Here is an 18290-nt window from a genome sequence, read left to right on the forward strand (position 1 = left end):
CACGTTCTGAAAGGCCCCATATTCTGCAACACCACCAAACAAGGGGCACCATGAATACCAAGGAGCTCTCCAAACAGGTCAAGGACAAAGTTGTAGAGAAGTACAGATCAGGGTTGGGTTATAAAAAAATATCAGAAACTTTTAAAAACGTCCCATGGAGCACCATTAAATCCATTATAAAAAAATGAAAGAATATGACACCACAACAAACCTGCCAAGAGAGGGCTGCCCACCAAAACTCACAGACAAGGCAAGGAGGGCATTAATCAGAGAGGCAACAAAGAGACCAAAAATAACCCAGAAGGAGCTGCAAAGCTCCACTACGAAAATTGGAGTATCTGTCCATAGGACCGCTAAGCCGTACACTCCACAGAGCTGGGCTTTACGGAAGAGTGGCCAGAGAAAAAGTCATTTCTTTAAGAAAAAAAATAAGCAAACACTTTTGGCGAACACCAAAAAGGCATGTGGGAGACTCTCCAAATATATGGAAGAAGGTACTCTGGTCAGATGAGACTAAAATGTCGCTTTTTGGCCATCAAGGAAAACACCATGTCTGGCGCAAATCCAACACCTCTCATCACACCGAGAACACTATCCCCACAGTGAAGCATGGTGGTGGCAGCATCATGCTGTGGGGATGTTTTCATTGGCAGGGACTGGGAAACTGGTCAGAATTGAAGGAATGATGGATGTCGCTAAATTCAGGTAAATTCTTGAGGGAAACCCGTTTCAGTCTTCCAGAGATTTGAGACTAGAACGGACGTTCACCTTCCAGCAGGACAATGACCCTAAGCATACTGCTAAAGCAACACTCGAGTGGTTTAAGGGGAAATATTTGAATATCTTGGAATGGCCTAGTCAAAGCCCAGACCTCAATCCAGCAGAACCCATCCAACTTGAAAGAGCTTGAAGAATGGGCAAAAATCCCAATGGCTAGATGAGCCAAACTTAGAGACATACCCCAAGAGAATTGCAGCTGTAATTGCTGCGGAAGGTGGCTCTACAAAGTATTGACTTTGGGGGTGGGGGTGAATAGTTATGCACGCTCAAGTTCAGTTTTTGTCTTATTTCTTGTTTGTTTCACAAAAAATATTTTGCATCTTCAAAGTGGTAGGCATATTGGTGTAAATCACATGATACATGCCCGCCAAAAAATAATTTTAATTTCAGGTTGTAAGGCAACAAAATAGGAAAAATGCCAAGAGGGGTGAATATTTTTGCCAGTCACTGTAGGCGTAAAGGCCCATTATCAGCAACCATCACTTCTGTGTTCCAATGGCACGTTGTGTTAGCTAATCCAAGTTGATCATGTTTAAAGTCTAACTGATCATTAAAAAAACATTTTGCAATTATGTTAGCACAGCTGAAAACGGTTGTGCTGTTAAAGAAGCAATAAAACTGGCCTTCTTTAGACTAGTTGAGTATCTGGAGCATTAGCATTTGTGGGTTCGATTACAGGCTCAAAATGGCCAGAAACAAATAACTTTCTTCAACAACTCGTCAGTCTATTCTTGTTCTGAGAAATGAAGGCTATTGCCAGTTTGAGAAACGGATGCCTCAAGTCCTCAACTGAAGATCTCGTACAACGCTGTGTACTACTCCCTTCACAGAACAGCGCAAACTGGTTCTAACCAGAACAGAAAGAGTGGGAACTGGCAGCTTCATTAAACAGTACCCGCAAAACACCAGTCTCAACATCAACAGTGAAGAGGCGACTCCAGGATGCTGGCCTTCTAGGCAGAGTTGCAAAGAAAAAGCCATATCTCAGGCTGGCCAATAAAAAGAAAAGATTAAGATGGGCAAAAGAACACAGACAGAGAAAGAGACAGAGAAACTATGCCTAGAAGGCCAGCATCTTGGCAATTTCTCGCATGGAATAGTTGCAGTTGCAAACCGTAGTCTGGCTTTTTTATGGTGGTTTTTGAGCAGTGGCTTCTTCCTTGCTGAGCGGCCTTTCAGGTTATGTCAATATAGGACTCGTTTTACTGTGGATAGAGATACTTTTGTACCCGTTTCCTCCAGCATCTTCACAAGGTTCTGTGCTGTTGTTCTGGGATTGATTTGCACATTCTTGCACCTAAGTACGTTCATCACTAGGAGACAGAATGCGTCTCCCTTCCTGAGCGGTATGACGGCTGCGTGGTCCCATGGTGTTTATACTTGCGTACTATTGTTTGTACACATGGACGTGGTACCTTCAGGCCTTTGGAAATTGCTCACAAGGATGAACCAGACTTGTGGAGGTCCACCATTTTTTTTCTTAGGTCTTGGTTGATTTTTGATTTTTCCCATGATGTCAAGCAAAGACGCACTGCGTTTGAAGGTAGGCCTTGAAATACATCCACAGGTACACCTCCAATTGACTCAAATGAAGTCAATTAGCCTATCAGAAGCTTCTAAAGACATGACATCATTATCTGGAATTTCCAAAGCTGTTTAAAGGCACAGTCAACTTAGTGTATGTAAACGTCTGACCCACTGGAATTGTGATACAGTGAATTATAAGTGAAATAACCTGTTTGTAAACAATTGCTGGAAAAATGACTTGTGTCATGCACAAAGTAAATGTCCTTACCGACCTGCCAAAACTAAGGTTTGTTAACAATACATTTGTGGAGTGGTTGAAGTACTGAAAACAAATCCTATGGGAAACACTGGTTTGTGTGCAAACTTGAGACAGATCGAATCGGCGGGGGAGAGGGAGAAAGAGAGAGTGGGAGAGGGGGGAGGAGTGTAACCAAAAACTGTAAATCTTTTGGAAATGTCGAATCGGAGGTGTCACACAAAGGCATCCCTGTGAGTCTGAAGTGTGGGAGCCTGATGAAAAGGCTGTGTGTGTGTGCTAAAAACTCAGCGTGAGAGATCCACAGTGACACCTCTATTGTGCCAGAGGCATCTAAAGTGAGAAAGAGACAGTTTAGTGGGATCAGGGATAAAGAAAGCAAAGGTTTGATAGAGAGAAGGGAGGAGGATTTTGTAGAAAATATGATTTAGCAGCAGCCAGGACTGAGCTTCAACATAAGTAGATGAAACTTAAGTGCCAGTCCTATATCTTACGTCAAATGTTGTCTTGCAACTTCTGACATGAAAGACCCCTCTTCCTGGTACCTGAATCATTCCATTTGCCCCCCGTGTAGAAAAATATCACAACAAATGAATACTTCAAATCAGCCCATCATGAATGAGTATTCATGATAGAACTTTTCTCACAGCGTGGTTTCTATGGGCAACAGTGGGGAGGTTCTAGCGTGGCCCCGGCAGAAAGCAGTCCTTCCGTCTGCTCAGACACTCTGTCCTGTTTCTCTGTTAGACTCTTCCCCTCTTCTCTCGCTCCTCTGTTCCCCTCTACCCCTGTTCTCTCCCTCTCTCCTCTGTTCTACTCTTCCCCTGCTCCTGGCCCCAAATGGTACCACTTCCTCTCTCTCCATGGGCCCTCAGCCACACACAGACACACTCTTACCCCACCCCCCTGCTTAGGCATTCCAGGCACACTGATTCAAGTCTCCCTCTCAATTGTGCTTTGGTACTGCAGACGCACTGAATCAAGCTTCCTTTTCAATAAGCCTTCCCATCCTTCGGCAGAGTGACGGGTTGAAAGCGTATGTTTCCACAAAGACACAGAGTATCTACTCTGGGCCAAATTACCCCTGCCTTACGTCACCCCTCAGAGTTCTGGGAAATACTAAGAGGAGAGCAGGCATGGGGGATGGTCAGGTCTGAGGGTACGGTCATTCATCTTAGATTGCAGAATTAAACCACCGAGTACACTTTGTACTCACACAGTGAATTTGTGAAAAGTCTGTCCAAAACAGTGGCTGCATGTTAGAACAATGTTGGCATCTGAGAAAAGCGATTGACAGGTGGGAAGTAGATTGTTACCTTAAGGCTGGTGTTGGAGTGAGGGTGGCTCAGGTCGTTATATCTCCAGGATTCAGACGGCGTTTCCACAGTTTCCCTCTGCGGGTCAGGGGTCAAATCACTTCCTGGTAACTGGAATAACCCCATGGAGATGGGACGTTCCTTCCTGGATTCAGAGAAAGAAGAGGGGGAGGAATAAAGACGGGGAGAAGAGATGGATTGTTGGTCACATCTCCATAGGGTCATTTTTTTCCCTTATTTGCACTTTGTGTGAGTCATTGAGCTATGAACTTAAATCCGTTTTCATCTCATTTCTACTAGAGGTTGACCGATTATGATTTTTCCATGCCGATTCCGATTATTGGAGGACCCACAAAAACCCGATACCGATTAATCTGCCGATTTTTATATATATACAGTGAGGGAAAAAAGTATTTGATCCCCTGCTGATTTTGTACATTTGCCCACTGACAAAGAAACGATCAGCCTATAATTTTAATGTTAGGTTTATTTGAACAGTGAGAGACAGAATAACAAAAAAATCCAGAAAAAAAACGCATGTCAAAATTGTTATAAATTGAATTGCATTTTAATGAGGGAAATAAGTATTTGACCCCTCTGCAAAACATGATGGCAATCACAGAGGTCAGACGTTTCTTGTAGTTGGCCACCAGGTTTGCACACATCTCAGGAGGGATTTTGTCCCACTCATCTTTGCAGATCTTCTCCAAGTCATTAAGGTTTCGAGGCTGACGTTTGGCAACTCGAACCTTCAGCTCCCTCCACAGATTTTCTATGGGATTAAGGTCTGGAGACTGGCTAGGCCACTCCAGGACCTTAATCTGTTATGGCTAGGGGGCAGTATTTTCACGGCTGGATAAAAAACGTACCCGCTTTAATCTGGTTACTACTCCTGCCCAGTAACTAAAATATGCATATAATTATTGGCTTTGGATAGAAAACACTCCAAAGTTTCTAAAACTGTTTGAATGGTGTCTGTGAGTATAACAGAACTCAAATGGCAGGTCAAAACCTGAGAGATTCCTTTACAGGAAGTGGCCTGTCTGACCATTTCTTGAACTTCTTTGCCATCTCTATCTTTTACAAAGGATCTCTGCTCTAACGTGACACTTCCTATGTCTTCCATAGGCTCTCAGAGCCCGGGAAAAAAACAGAATGTCGTCATCCCAGCCCCAGGCTGAAACACATTATCGCCTTTCTCAAGTGGCCGATCAAGGGACTGTGGGCTTAGGCGCGTGCCCTGGCCGCCCCCGTCTTTGTGATTTTTCCTCTGTTTGCCGAAAAGGAGATTCCCAGTCGGAATATTATAGCTTTTTTACGAGATAAATTGCATAAAAATTGATTTTAAACAGCGGTTGACATGCTTCGAAGTACGGTAATGGAATATTTAGAATTTTTTTGTCACGAATTGCGCCATGCGTGCGACCCTGATTTACCATTTCGGATAGTTTCTGGAACGCACGAACAAAAACGGCGCTATTCGGATATAACGATGGATTATTTGGGACCAAACCAACATTTGTTATTGAAGTAGCAGTCCTGGGAGTGCATTCTGACGAAGACAACAAAAGGTAATCAAACTTTTATAATAGTAAATCTGATTTTGGTGAAGGCTAAACTGGCCAGGTGTCTAAATAGCTAGCCCGTGATGGCTGGGCTATGTACTTAGAATATTGCAAAATGTGCTTTCACCAAAAAGCTATTTTAAAATCGGACATATCGAGTGCATAGAGGAGTTCTGTATCTATAATTCTTAAAATAATTGTTCTGCTTTTTGTGAACGTTTATCGTCCTGTCCCCTTAGCAGAAAAACATCCCCAAAGCATAATGTTTCCACCTCCATGTTTGACGGTGGGGATGGTGTTCTTGGGGTCATAGGCATCATTCCTCCTCCTCCAAACACGGCGAGTTGAGTTGATGCCAAAGAGCTCCATTTTGGTCTCATCTGACCACAACACTTTCACCCAGTTGTCCTCTGAATCATTCAATGTTCATTGGCAAACTTCAGACGGGCATGTATATGTGCTTTCTTGAGCAGGGGGACCTTGCGGGCGCTGCAGGATTTCAGTCCTTCACGGCGCAGTGTGTTACCAATTGTTTTCTTGGTGAATATGGTCCCAGCTGCCTTGAAATCATTGACAAGATCCTCCCGTGTAGTTCTGGGCTGATTCCTCACCTTTCTCATGATCATTGCAACTCCACAAGGTGAGATCTTGCATGGAGCCCCAAACCGAGGGAGATTGACAGTTCTTTTGTGTTTCTTCCATTTGCGAATAATCGCACCAACTGTTGTCACCTTCTCACCAAGCTGCTTGGCGATGGTCTTGTAGCCCATTCCAGCCTTGTGTAGGTCTACAATCTTGTCCCTGACATCCTTGGAGAGCTCTTTGGTCTTGGCCATGGTGAGAGTTTGGAATCTGATTGATTGCTTCTGTGGACAGGTGTCTTTTATACAGGTAACAAACTGAGATTAGGAGCACTCCCTTTAAGAGTGTGCTCCTAATCTCAGCTCGTTACCTATATAAAAGACACCTGGGAGCCAGAAATCTTTCTGATTGAGAGGGGGTCAAATACTTATTTCCCTCATTAAACTGCAAATCAATTTATAACATTTTTGACATGCGTTTTTCTGGATTTTTTGTTGTTATTCTGTCTCTCACTTTTCAAATAAACCTACCATTAAAATTATAGACTGCTCATTTCTTTGTCAGTGGGCAAACGTACAAAATCAGCAGGGGATCAAATACTTTTTTCCCCCTCACTGTATGTATTTGTAATAATGACAACTACAACAACACCGAATAAACAATGAACACTTATTTTAACTTAATATAATACATAAATAAAATAAATGTAGTCTCAAATAAATAATGAAACATGTTCAATTTGGTTTAAATAATGCAACAACGCAGTGTAGGAGAAGAAAGTACAAGTGCAATATGTGCCATGTAAAAAAGCTAACGTTTAAGTTCCTTGCTCAGAACATATGAAAGCTGGTGGTTCCATTTAACATGAGTCTTCCATATTCCAATATCTCTCTCATCATCACTCAATGCCAAGGTTTACCTCCACTGTATTCAAATCCTACCATACCTTTGTCTGTACATTATACCTTGAAGCTATTTTATCGCCCCCAGAAACCTGCTCCTTTAACTCTCTATTCTGGACGTCATAGACGACCAATTCTCATAGCTTTTAGCCGTACCCTTATCCTACTCCTCCGGTGATGTAGAGGTGAATCCAGGCCCTGCAGTGCCTAGCTCTACTCCTATTCCCCAGGCGCTCTCTTTTGATGACTTCTGTAACCGTAATAGCCTTGGTTTCATGCATGTTAACATTAGAAGCCTTCTCCCTAAGTTTGTTTTATTCACTGCTTTAGCACATTCTGCCAACCCGGATGTCCTAGCCGTGTCTGAATCCTGGCTTAGGAACACCACCAAAAACTCTGAAATCTTCATCCCTAACTACAACATTTTCAGACAAGATAGAACGGGCCAAAGGGGGCGGTGTTGCAATCTACTGCAGAGATAGCCTGCAGAGTTCTGTCCTACTACCCAGGTCTGTACCCAAACAATTTGAACTTCTACTTTTAAAAATCCATCTCTCTAAAAACAAGTCTCTCACCGTTGCCGCCTGCTATAGACCACCCTCTACCCCCAGCTGTGCTCTGGACACCATATGTGAACTGATTGCCCCCCCATCTATCTTCAGAGCTCGTGCTGCTAGGTGACCTAAACTGGGACATGCTTAACACCCCAGCCATCCTACAATCTAAGCTTGATGCCCTCAATCTCACACAAATTATCAATGAACCTACCAGGTACCACCCCAAAGCCGTAAACAAGGGCACCCTCATAGATATCATCCTAACCAACTTGCCCTCTAAATACACCTCTGCTGTTCTCAACCAAGATCTCAGCGATCACTGCCTCATTGCCTGCATCCGTAATGGGTCAGGGGTCAAACGACCTCCACTCATCACTGTCAAACGCTCCCTGAAACGTTTCAGCGAGCAAGCCTTTCTAATCGACCTGGCCCGGGTATCCTGGAAGGATATTGAACTCATCCCGTCAGTAGAGGATGCCTGGTTATTTTTTTAAATGCCTTTCTCACCATCTTAAATAAGCATGCCCCATTCAAGAAATGTAGAACCAAGAACAGATATAGCCCTTGGTTCTCTCCAGACCCGACTGCCCTTAACCAACACAAAAACATCCTGTGGCGTTCTGCATTAGCATCAAACCGCCCCCGTGATATGCAACTTTTCAGGGAAGTTAAAAACCAATATACACAGGCAGAAAAGCCAAGGCTAGCTTTTTCAAGCAGAAATTAGCTTCCTGCAACACAAACTCAAAAAAGTTCTGAGACACTGTAAAGTCCATGGAGAATAAGAACACCTCCTCCCAGCTGCCCACTGCACTGAGGATAGGAAACTCTGTCACCTCCGATAAATCCACTATAATTGAGAATTTCAAGAAGCATTTTTCTACGGCTGGCCATGCTTTCCACCTGGCTACCCCTACCGCGGTCAACAGCACTGCACCCCCCCACAGCTACTCGCCCAAGCCTTACCCATTTCTCCTTCTCCCAAATCCAGTCAGCTGATGTTCTGAAAGAGCTGCAAGATCTGGACCCCTACAAATCAGCCGGGCTAGACAATCTGGACCCTTTCTTTCTAAAATAATCTGCCGAAATTGTTGCAACACCTATTACTAGCCTGTTCAACCTCTTTCGTGTCGTCTGAGATTCCAAAAGATTGGAAAGCTGCTGCTGTCATCCCCCTCTTCAAAGGAGGGGACACTCTTGACCCAAACTGCTACAGACCTATATCTATCCTACCCTGCCTTTCTAAGGTCTTCGAAAGCCAAGTCAACAAACAAATTACCGACCATTTCGAATCCCACAGCACCTTCTCCGCTATGCAATCTGGTTTCAGAGCTGGTCATGGGTGCACCTCAGCCACGCTCAAGGTCCAAAACGATATTGTAACCGCCATCGATAAGAAACAATACTGTGCTGCCGTATTCATTGACCTGGCCAAGGCTTTCGACTTTGTCAATCACCACATCCTCATCGGCAGACTCAATAGCTTTGGTTTCTCAAATGATTGCCTCGCCTGGTTCACCAACTACTTCTCTGATAGAGTTCAATGTGTCAAATCGGATGGCCTGTTGTCCGGGCCTCTGGTAGTCTCTATGGGGGTGCCACAGGGTTCAATTCTTGGGCCAACTCGTTTCTCTGTATACATCAATGATGTCGCTCTTGCTGCTGGTGATTCTCTGATCCACCTCTACACAGACGACACCATTCTGTATACTTCTGGCCCTTCTTTGGACACTGTTAACAACCCTCCAGACGAGCTTCAATGCCATACAACTCTCCTTCCGTGGCCTCCAACTGCTCTTAAATACAAGTAAAACTAAATGCATGCTCTTCAACCGATCACTGCCTGCACCTGCCCGCCCGTCCAGCATCACTACTCTGGACGGTTCTGACTTAGGTATTTGTAGTTGTCCACATATTCTAGGTGTCTGGTTAGACTGTAAACTCTCCTTCCAGACTCACATCAAACATCTCCAATCCAAAGTTAAATCTAGAATTGGCTTCCTATTTCGCAAAACAAAGCATCCTTCACTCATGCTGCCAAACATACCCTCGTAAAACTGACCATCCTACCGATCCTCGACTTCGGCTACGTCATTTACAAAATAGCCTCCAATACCCTACTCAATAAACGGGATGCAGTCTTTCACAGTGCCATCCGTTTTGTCACCAAAGCCCCATATACTACCCACCACTGCGACCTGTATGCTGTCGTTGGCTGGCCCTCGCTTCATACTCGTCGCCAAACCCACTGGCTCCAGGTCATTTACAAGACCTTGCTAGGTAAAGTCCCCCCTTATCTCCGCTCACTCTGAGATTAAGTAGGCTACTATGTTGAGCTCCTATTGCACAGCAATACTGTAGCCTACCCATACTGGGCAGCACCCACCTGTAGCACGCGCTCCAGCAGGTATATCTCTCTGGTCACCCCCAAAGCCAATACCTCCTTTGGCCGTCTCTCCTTCCAGTTCTCTGCTGCCAATGACTGGAACGAACTACAAAAATCTCTGAAACTGGAAACACTTATCTCCCTCACTAGCTTTAAGCACCAGCTGTCAGAGCAGCTCACAGATCACTGCACATAGCCCATCTATAATTTAGCCCAAACAACTACGTCTTCCCCTACTGTATTTATTTATTTTGCTCCTTTGCACCCCATTATTTCTATTTCTACTTTGCACTTTCTTCCACTACAAATCTGCCATTCCAGTGTTTTACTTGCTATATTGTATTTCCTTTGCCACCATGGACTTTTTTGCCTTTAATTCCCTTATTTCACCTCATTTGCTCACATTGTACATATATAGACTTATTTTTCTACTGTATGTTTGTTTTACTCCATGTGTAACTCTGTGTAGTTGTATGTGTCGAACTGCTTTGCTTTATCTTGGCCAGGTCGCAATTGTAAATGAGAACTTGTTCTCAACTTGCCTACCTGGTTAAATAAAGGTGAAATAAAAAAATCCCAGTTAAGTTTTAGGTTGTTATTATTATAGGCATTATGACGCGTCAACTATTATTGTATTTTATATACACCTTTGACTATTGGATGTTCTTATAGGCACTATGTATTGCCAGCCTAATCTCGGAAGTTGATAGGCTTCAAGTCATAAACAGCGCTGTGCTTCAAGCATTGCTAAGAGCTGCTGGCAAACGCAGGAAAGCGCCGTTTGATTTAATGGTTACGAGCCTGCTGCTGCCTTCCACCGCTCAGTCAGACTGCTCAGTCAGACTGCTCTATCAAATCATAGACATAATTATAATATAAACACAGAAATACGAGCCTTAGGTCATTAATATGGTCAAATCCGGAAACTATCATTTCGTAATCAAAAAGTTTATTCTTTCAGTGAAATATGGAACCGTTCCGTATTTTATTGAACGGGTGGCAACCCTAAGTCTAAATATTGCTGTTACATTGCACAACCTTCAATGTTATGTTGTAATTCTGTAAAATTCTGGCAAATTAATTATGGTCTTTGTTAGGAAGAAATGGTCTTCAGACAGTTCCCAACGAGCCAGGCGGCCCAAACTGCTGCATATACCCTGACTCTGCTTGCACTGAATGCAAGAGAAGTGATACAATTTCCCTAGTTAATATTGCCTGCTAACATGAATTTCTTTTAACTAAATATGCAGGTTTAAAAAAATATACTTGTGTATTGATTTTAAGAAAGGCATTGATGTTTATGGTTAGGTACATTGGTGCAACGATAGTGCTTTTTTCGCAAATGCGCTTTTGTTAAATTATCACCCGTTTGGAGAAGTTGAAGTAGGCTGTGATTCCATGATAAATGAACAGGCACCGCATTGATTATATGCAACGCAGGACAAGCTAGTTAAACTAATAATATCATCAACAATGTGTAGTTAACTAGTGATTATGTTAAGACTGAATGTTTTTAATAAGATAAGTTTAATGCTAGCTAGCAATTTACCTTGGCTCCTTGCAGCCACCAGGTCCTTTTGATGCTGCACTCGCGTAACAGGTGGTCAGCCTGCCATGCAGTCTCATCGTGGATTGCAATGTAATCGGCAAAATTCGGCGTCCAAAAATGGCGATTACCGATTGTTATGAAAACTTGAAATCGGCCCTAACTAATCGGCCATGCCGATTAATCGGTCAACCTCTAATTTCTACCAGCATGTCACATGTGCAACCAGAGGAAAATAAACTCTAGACCACCTTTACTCCACACACAGACGCATACAAAGCACTCCCTCCCACACCAATTGGCAAATCTGACCATAATTATATACTCCTGATTCCTGCTTACAAGCTAAAAATAAAGAAGGAAGTACCAGTGACTCGCTTAATATGGAAGTGGTCAGATGACGCAGATGCTACGCTACAGGACAGTTTTGCTAGCACAGACTGGAATATGTTCCGGGATTCATCTAATGGCATTGAGGAGGATACCACCTCAGTCACCGGCTTCATCAATAAGTGCATCTACGACGTCGTCCCCACACGTGCATATCCCAACCAGAAGCCATGGATTACATGCAACATCCGCACCGAGCTAAAGGCTAGAGCTGCCGCTTTCAAGGAGGGGGACACTAATCCGGACGCTATTAGGAAATCCCGCTATGCCCTCAGACGAACCATCAAACAAGCAAAGCTTCAATACAGGACTAAGATTGAATCATACTACACTGGCTCCGACGCTCGTTGGATGTGGCAGGACTTGCAAACTATTACGGACTACAAAGGGACACCCAGCCGCAAGCTGCCCAGTGACGTGAGCCTACCAGAAAGGCTAAATGCCTTTTACGCTCGATTCAAGGCAAGCAACACTGAAGCATGCATGAGAGCACCAGCTGTTCCGGACGACTGGGTGATCACGCTCTCCCTAGCCGATGTGAGCAAGACCTTTAAAACAGGTTAAAAAAATGTATCTAATTTTTTTATTTTACCTTTAACCTTTATTTAACTAACTAATTCTTATTTTCAATGACGGCCTAGGAACAGTAGGTTAACTGCCTTGTTCAGTGGCAGACCGACAGATTTGTACCTTGTCAGCTCGGGGATTTGATCTTGCAACCTTCCGGTTACTAGAACAATGCTCTAACCACTAGGCTACCTGCTGCCGCACAAGGCTGGAGGGCCAGACGGATTACCAGGAGATGTACTCAGAGCATGTCTGGACCAACTGGCAAGTGTCTCGTTGACATTTTCAACCTCTCCCTGACCAAATCTGTAATATCGACATGTTTCAAGCAGACCACCATATTCCCTGTGCCCAAGAAAGCATAGGGAACCTGCCTAAATGAATACCGCCCCGTAGCACTCACGTCGGTAGCCATTAAGTGCTTTGAAGGGCTGGTCATGGCTCACATCAACACCATCATCCCAGAAACCCTAATTCGCATACCATCAGATCCACAGATGACGCAATCTCAATCGCACTCCACGCTGCCCTCTCCCACCTGGACAAAAAGGAACACCTATGTGAGAATGCTGTTCATTGACTACAGCTCAGCATTCAAACACCACAGTGCTCACAAAACTCATCACTAAGCTAAGGACCCTGATCCTCAACACTGGGGCCCCTCAGGTGTGCCTGATTAGTCCCCTCCTATCCTCCCTGTTCACCCAAGACTGTGTGGCTAAGCACGACTCCAACACCATCATTAAGTTTGCTGACGACAAAAGTGGTAGGCCTGATCACCGACAACGATGAGGTAGCCTATAGGGAGGAGGTCAGAGACCTGGCAGTGTGGTGGCAGGACAACAACCTCTCCCTCAATGTGAGCAAGACAAAAGAGCTGATCGTGGAAGAGGATGGAAAAGGAGGGCATAACACGCCCCCATTCACATCAACGGGGCTGTAGTGGAGCGGGTCTAGAGCTTCAAGTTTCTTGGTGTTCATCTCACCAACAAACTATCATGGTCCAAACACACCAAGCCAGTCACGAAGAGGGCACGACAAAACCTTTTCCCCCTCAGGAGACTGAAAAGATTTGGCATGGGTCCCTAGATCCTAAAAAAGTTCAACAGCTGCACCATTGAGAGCATCCTGACCAGTTGCATCACCGCCTGGTATGGCAAATGCTCGGCATCCGACTAAGGCACCACAGAGGGTATTGCTTATGGCCCAGTACATCACTGGGGCCAAGCTTCCTGCCATCCAGGACCTATATACTAGGGCAAAGACTCCAGTCACCCAAGTCTTAGAGACTGTTCTCTCTGCTACCGCACGGCAAGCGGTACCGGAGCGTCAAGTCTAGGTCCAAAACGCTCCTTAACAGCTTCTACCCCCAAGCTGTAAGACTGCAAAACAATTAATCAAATGGCCACCCAGACTATTTACATTGACACACACACACACACACACTGTTTGTTATCTATACATAGTCACTTTACCACTACCTATATGTACAAATTACTTAGACTACCGGAACCCCCTATATGGCCTCGTTATTTTGTTGCGTTACTTTTTATTCCATTTTTTTTTTGGTTTAGTTTATCTAGAACATATTTTCTTAACTCCATTTATTGAACTGCATTGTTGGTTAAGGGCTTGTAAGTAAGCATTTCACTGTAAGGTACCTATTGTATTCGGCACATGTGACAAATAACATTTGATTTGAAAGAGTTCCAAAAGGTATTGAAAAACCCTCCCGTGGCAATTTCTAAATACTCCAGTAAACGGTACACCGCCCAAGCCTACTTTAAACATCAATGGAAGTGGAGCTCAATATTAACCCACCCACATCAATGAGGAGCTAACAGTAAAGTACCGTAGGCAGAAACAATGGCTTCCATGTTAAAAAGAGCAAGCTGTACTTAATAGCAGCCCATAGACAATCGACACACCACTTTGGAGAGACAAAGACAGGCCTCACTGCCTGCCATTGGACATAAACTGGAGAGAAGCTTAACTAAAAATCAACTATATTTTTTCAACTCTCACAGAAATATCCTAAAACCAAAAATAGCATACAGCTGTGACAGGTCCCTCTTGTAAAGGAGATGTTTTATTTATCAAATGGGATCAACTGTATAAATAAATTATACATTAACGTAAATAATATGCAATGTTAGAATGGATGAGTGTGTCTGAGTATCTACTGTCTGAGAAGGTTCTCTCACCTGACCTACTTTCAGCCTGCAGAACCATAATGCCTGTCTGTCTGTCATAAACACAGCAACAGCATGGTAACCACATGTTAATATAATGGCAACTGGCTTTACCCCACAGGAAGTAAACAAGCAAGGGAAAGAGGGATGAGGTGGAGTTAGAGGGGTAAGCAAGCAGATAAATGTACAGGTGACTTAAGCAGAGAATGGACAGCGTGAAACAAGGAGAAGAGAGGATAAGAGGACAGAGTAGGAACAGAGAAAGAGCAGAGATGGAGAAGAGGACAGGAAGGAGAAAGAGGTAAACACACCTATCTCTTTCACAGAGAGTTACCTTCAGGAGTGAGGCGACTTAAAGTAGGCTGCGTTTCTGTCTCTCACACACACACACACACACACACACGCACAGTACCTGTTGGGTCGTGGCAGGGCGGGCAGGGCAGGGAGGCCAGTAGAGACAGAGTAGTGCACCAGCAGCAGGACAGACAGAGAGACCAGCACGGCAGAGTTAATGACCACGGCCCCCCCCACAAAGCCAAAGACAAACAACAGTATACGCCCCGGGCTCATGGCCCTCCCTGAACATGGCCCAGCGTCCCACACTGCCGGGACCAGGGGAGGGAGGCTAAAACACACGCCTCTGAAGCTTTTACACACTGTCCCTGGATCACAACGCAAAGAAGTATACTTCCCCTTGGTGTCTGTCAACAAAGTACACCTGACATACACATGGTCTGTCGCTGACTGCTGGAGTGAGAAGAATGGTCAGGTACAGGAGATCTGGTTCAGAGTAGAGCGGTCTCGAGTTATGTGAGCTCAGACCAGCAGGCCAACGAGCGACGGCCACAGAAACAACAACAGCAGCAGCAATCCCATTAGCAGCAGCGGTGGTGGCGGCAGAGAGAGACAGAGCAGCAACTGCTACTGTAGAGTGATGCCGGCTTCAGTTCAACACTACTGTGACATCATGCAGAGAGAGAGAGAGAGAGAGTGGACACTGGCTTCGCGGCGGTTTTCCCTTTCTCCACTCTTTGATGTATTGTATCTTCTTTCTGTCAGACGATACTCTTGCTTGTCCTTCTTTCTTTGCTAAGCTGCGACACCGCTGCCGCTGTACAGTCTAGAATTCTCGCTCTCCCCTCCCTCTTTCTCTTTCCCCCCGCCTCCCACCCCCCTTATCCCTCCCTTTCGGATGCTGAGGCAGCATTAGAGCTGGTAACATATGCCTCCTCCCAGCTCGATGCTGATTGGCTGAGCCAGGGAGAGACTGGGAGGACAAACCTGTGGATAATGGCAGCGCCTGCTACTACTGAAAGACTGGAGGGCTGCTGCCACACACATAATGTAACACCTGTGTTAGGGGAAACCGCTGAAAATCACAAATGAGTGCCTTGTGAACAAAAACAAAATGTTTAAATCTGTTTCAATCTAAAAAGCATCACAATCTGCTTTGATGTAGTGGTCAAAGTAAACATCCCTCTCTAGACCATTCAAAAACGGAGGCTTATCCAGGGTGAGACCATGACCTCTTTTCACTTCCGTTTCACTCACTAGTCTGATCTGCTCAGCAGACTAACACACTACAGCTCTGAATCCCTCTAATCATCACACTGAGATTACTGCAGCTGACAACTTCTGGCTGGTTTATATACACAACATAATAGTCCCACTCAATCTCTATATCCCAATCTCCTCTTCATCCTCCTCCACTCCCTTCAACTCAGATCCACTAAAATGTCATCACCTATCCTCTCCTCTTTTGACTGCCCTCTCCCTCTGCTCTGCTCTGCCCATCCCCTCCTCGCTTGCCCTCTCCCCATCCCCTCTCCCATTTCCTTGCCTGCCCTCTCCGCTCTTCTTTTCTCCATCAGGTGCTGACCTACATTGAACTGCCTGTGGAGAGCAGCAAGCATAGGAGTGTTGCCTGAAGTGATGAAGCACCTCACATCAACTTACTCTCTCAGGGTGAGGAGCCAACTATGCCAATGAATCTTGATGTGCTATACTGATACGGACACTGTATACTAAAATACAAAAACACACACGCTACCCAGGATGTACTGGCCACAAACCAGCAGTGTATTTGGGAAACACTGCTATATGATAGTGTACACGCAGTGATTTTGGCATGGGACTTTGATAGTTGTATACAGTACCAGTCAAAAGTTTGGACACACCTACTCATTCAAGGGTTTTTCTTTATTTTTACTATTTTATACATTGTAGAATAGTGAAGATATCAAAACTAGGAAATAACACATATGGAATCATGTAGTAACTAAAAACAAAGTGTTAAACAAATCAAAATAAACTCAGCAAAAAAAGAAAAGTCCTCTCACTGTCAACTGCGTTTATTTTCAGCAAACTTAACATGTGTAAATATTTCTATGAACATAACAAGATTCAACAGACAAACTGAACAAGTTCCACAGACATGTGACTAACAGAAATTGAATAATGTGTCCCTGAACAAAGGGGGGGGTCAAAATCAAAAGTAACAGTCAATGCAGCTGGTGGCCACACCAGATACTAAGTACTGCAGTACATCTCCTCCTCATGGACTGCACCAGATTTGCCAGTTGTTGCTTTGAGATGTTACCCCACTCTTCTACCAAGGCACCTGCAAGTTCCCGGACATTTCTGGGAGAAATGGCCCAAGCCCTCACCCTCCGATCCAACAGGTCCCAGACGTGCTCAATAGGATTGAGATCCGGGCTCTTCGCTGGCCATGGCAGAACACTGACATTCCTGTCTTGCAGGAAATCACGCACAGAGCGAGCAGTATGGCTGGTGGCATTGTCATGCTGGAGGGTCATGTCAGGATGAGCCTACAGGAAGGGCACCACATGAGGGAGGAGGATGTCTTCCCTGTAATGCAGTGTTTAGATTGCCTGCAATGACAAGCTCAGTCCGATGATGCTGTGACACACCGCCCCAGACCATGACGGACCCTCCACCTCCAAATTGATCCCACTCCAGAGTACAGGCCTTGGTGTAACGCTCATTCCTTCAACGATAAACGCGAATCCAACCATCACCCCTGGTGAGACAAAACCGCGACTCGTCAGTGAAGAGCACTTTTTGCCAGTCCTGTCTGATCCAGCGACAGCAGGTTTGTGCCCATAGGCGACGTTGTTGCCGGTAATGTCTGGTGAGGAACTGCCTTACAACAGGCCTGCAAGCCCCCAGTCCAGCCTCTGAGCCTATTGCGGACAGTCTGAGCACTGATGGAGGGATTGTGCATTCTTGGTGTAACTCAGGCAGTTGTTGCCATCCTGTCCCGCAAGTGTAATGTTCAGATGTATCGATCCTGTGCAGGTGTTGTTACACGTGGTATGCCACTGCAAGGACGATCAGCTGTCCGTCCTGTCTCCCTGTAGCGCTGTCTTAGGCGTCTCACAGTACAGACATTGCAATTTATTGCCCTGGCCATATCTGCAGTCCTCATGCCTCCTTGCAGCATGCCTAAGGCACGTTCACGCTGATGAGCAGGGACCCTGGGCATCTTTCTTTTGCCGTTTTTCAGAGTCAGTAGAAAGTCCTCTTTAGTGTTATAAGTTTTCATAACTGTGACCTTAATTGCCTACCGTCTGTAAGCTGTTAGTGTCTTAACGACCGGTCCACAGGTGCATGTTCATTAATTGTTTATGATTCATTGAACAATCATGGGAAACAGTGTTTAAACCCTTTACAATGAAGATCTGTGAATCTATGTAAGTCGCTC

At 44.8% G+C, this 18290-nt stretch overlaps 1 protein-coding gene across 5 annotated transcripts in view; it reads right to left on the minus strand.

The window, feature by feature from the left end:
• Positions 1 to 18290, minus strand: part of LOC106609079 (C-Jun-amino-terminal kinase-interacting protein 4) — a 61220-nt gene that overhangs the window by 20113 nt on the left and 22817 nt on the right. For 3 of the 5 annotated variants that reach the window (XR_006771000.1, XM_014207478.2, XM_045723687.1), the window contains exon 5: positions 3880 to 4024. Coding sequence is in view for 4 of the 5 variants with exons in the window: in XM_014207478.2 (XP_014062953.1) it covers positions 3880 to 4024 (145 nt within the window). In the remaining variant the exon portion in view is untranslated. Of the gene's footprint in view, positions 1 to 3879; positions 4025 to 14978; positions 15690 to 18290 lie in introns of those variants that run through there. The other 2 variants (XM_014207487.2, XM_045723691.1) reach the window with 2 other exon arrangements.

The sequence above is a fragment of the Salmo salar genome, chromosome ssa01, assembly GCF_905237065.1.
Source record: "Salmo salar chromosome ssa01, Ssal_v3.1, whole genome shotgun sequence".
Taxonomy (NCBI): Eukaryota; Metazoa; Chordata; class Actinopteri; order Salmoniformes; family Salmonidae; genus Salmo; species Salmo salar.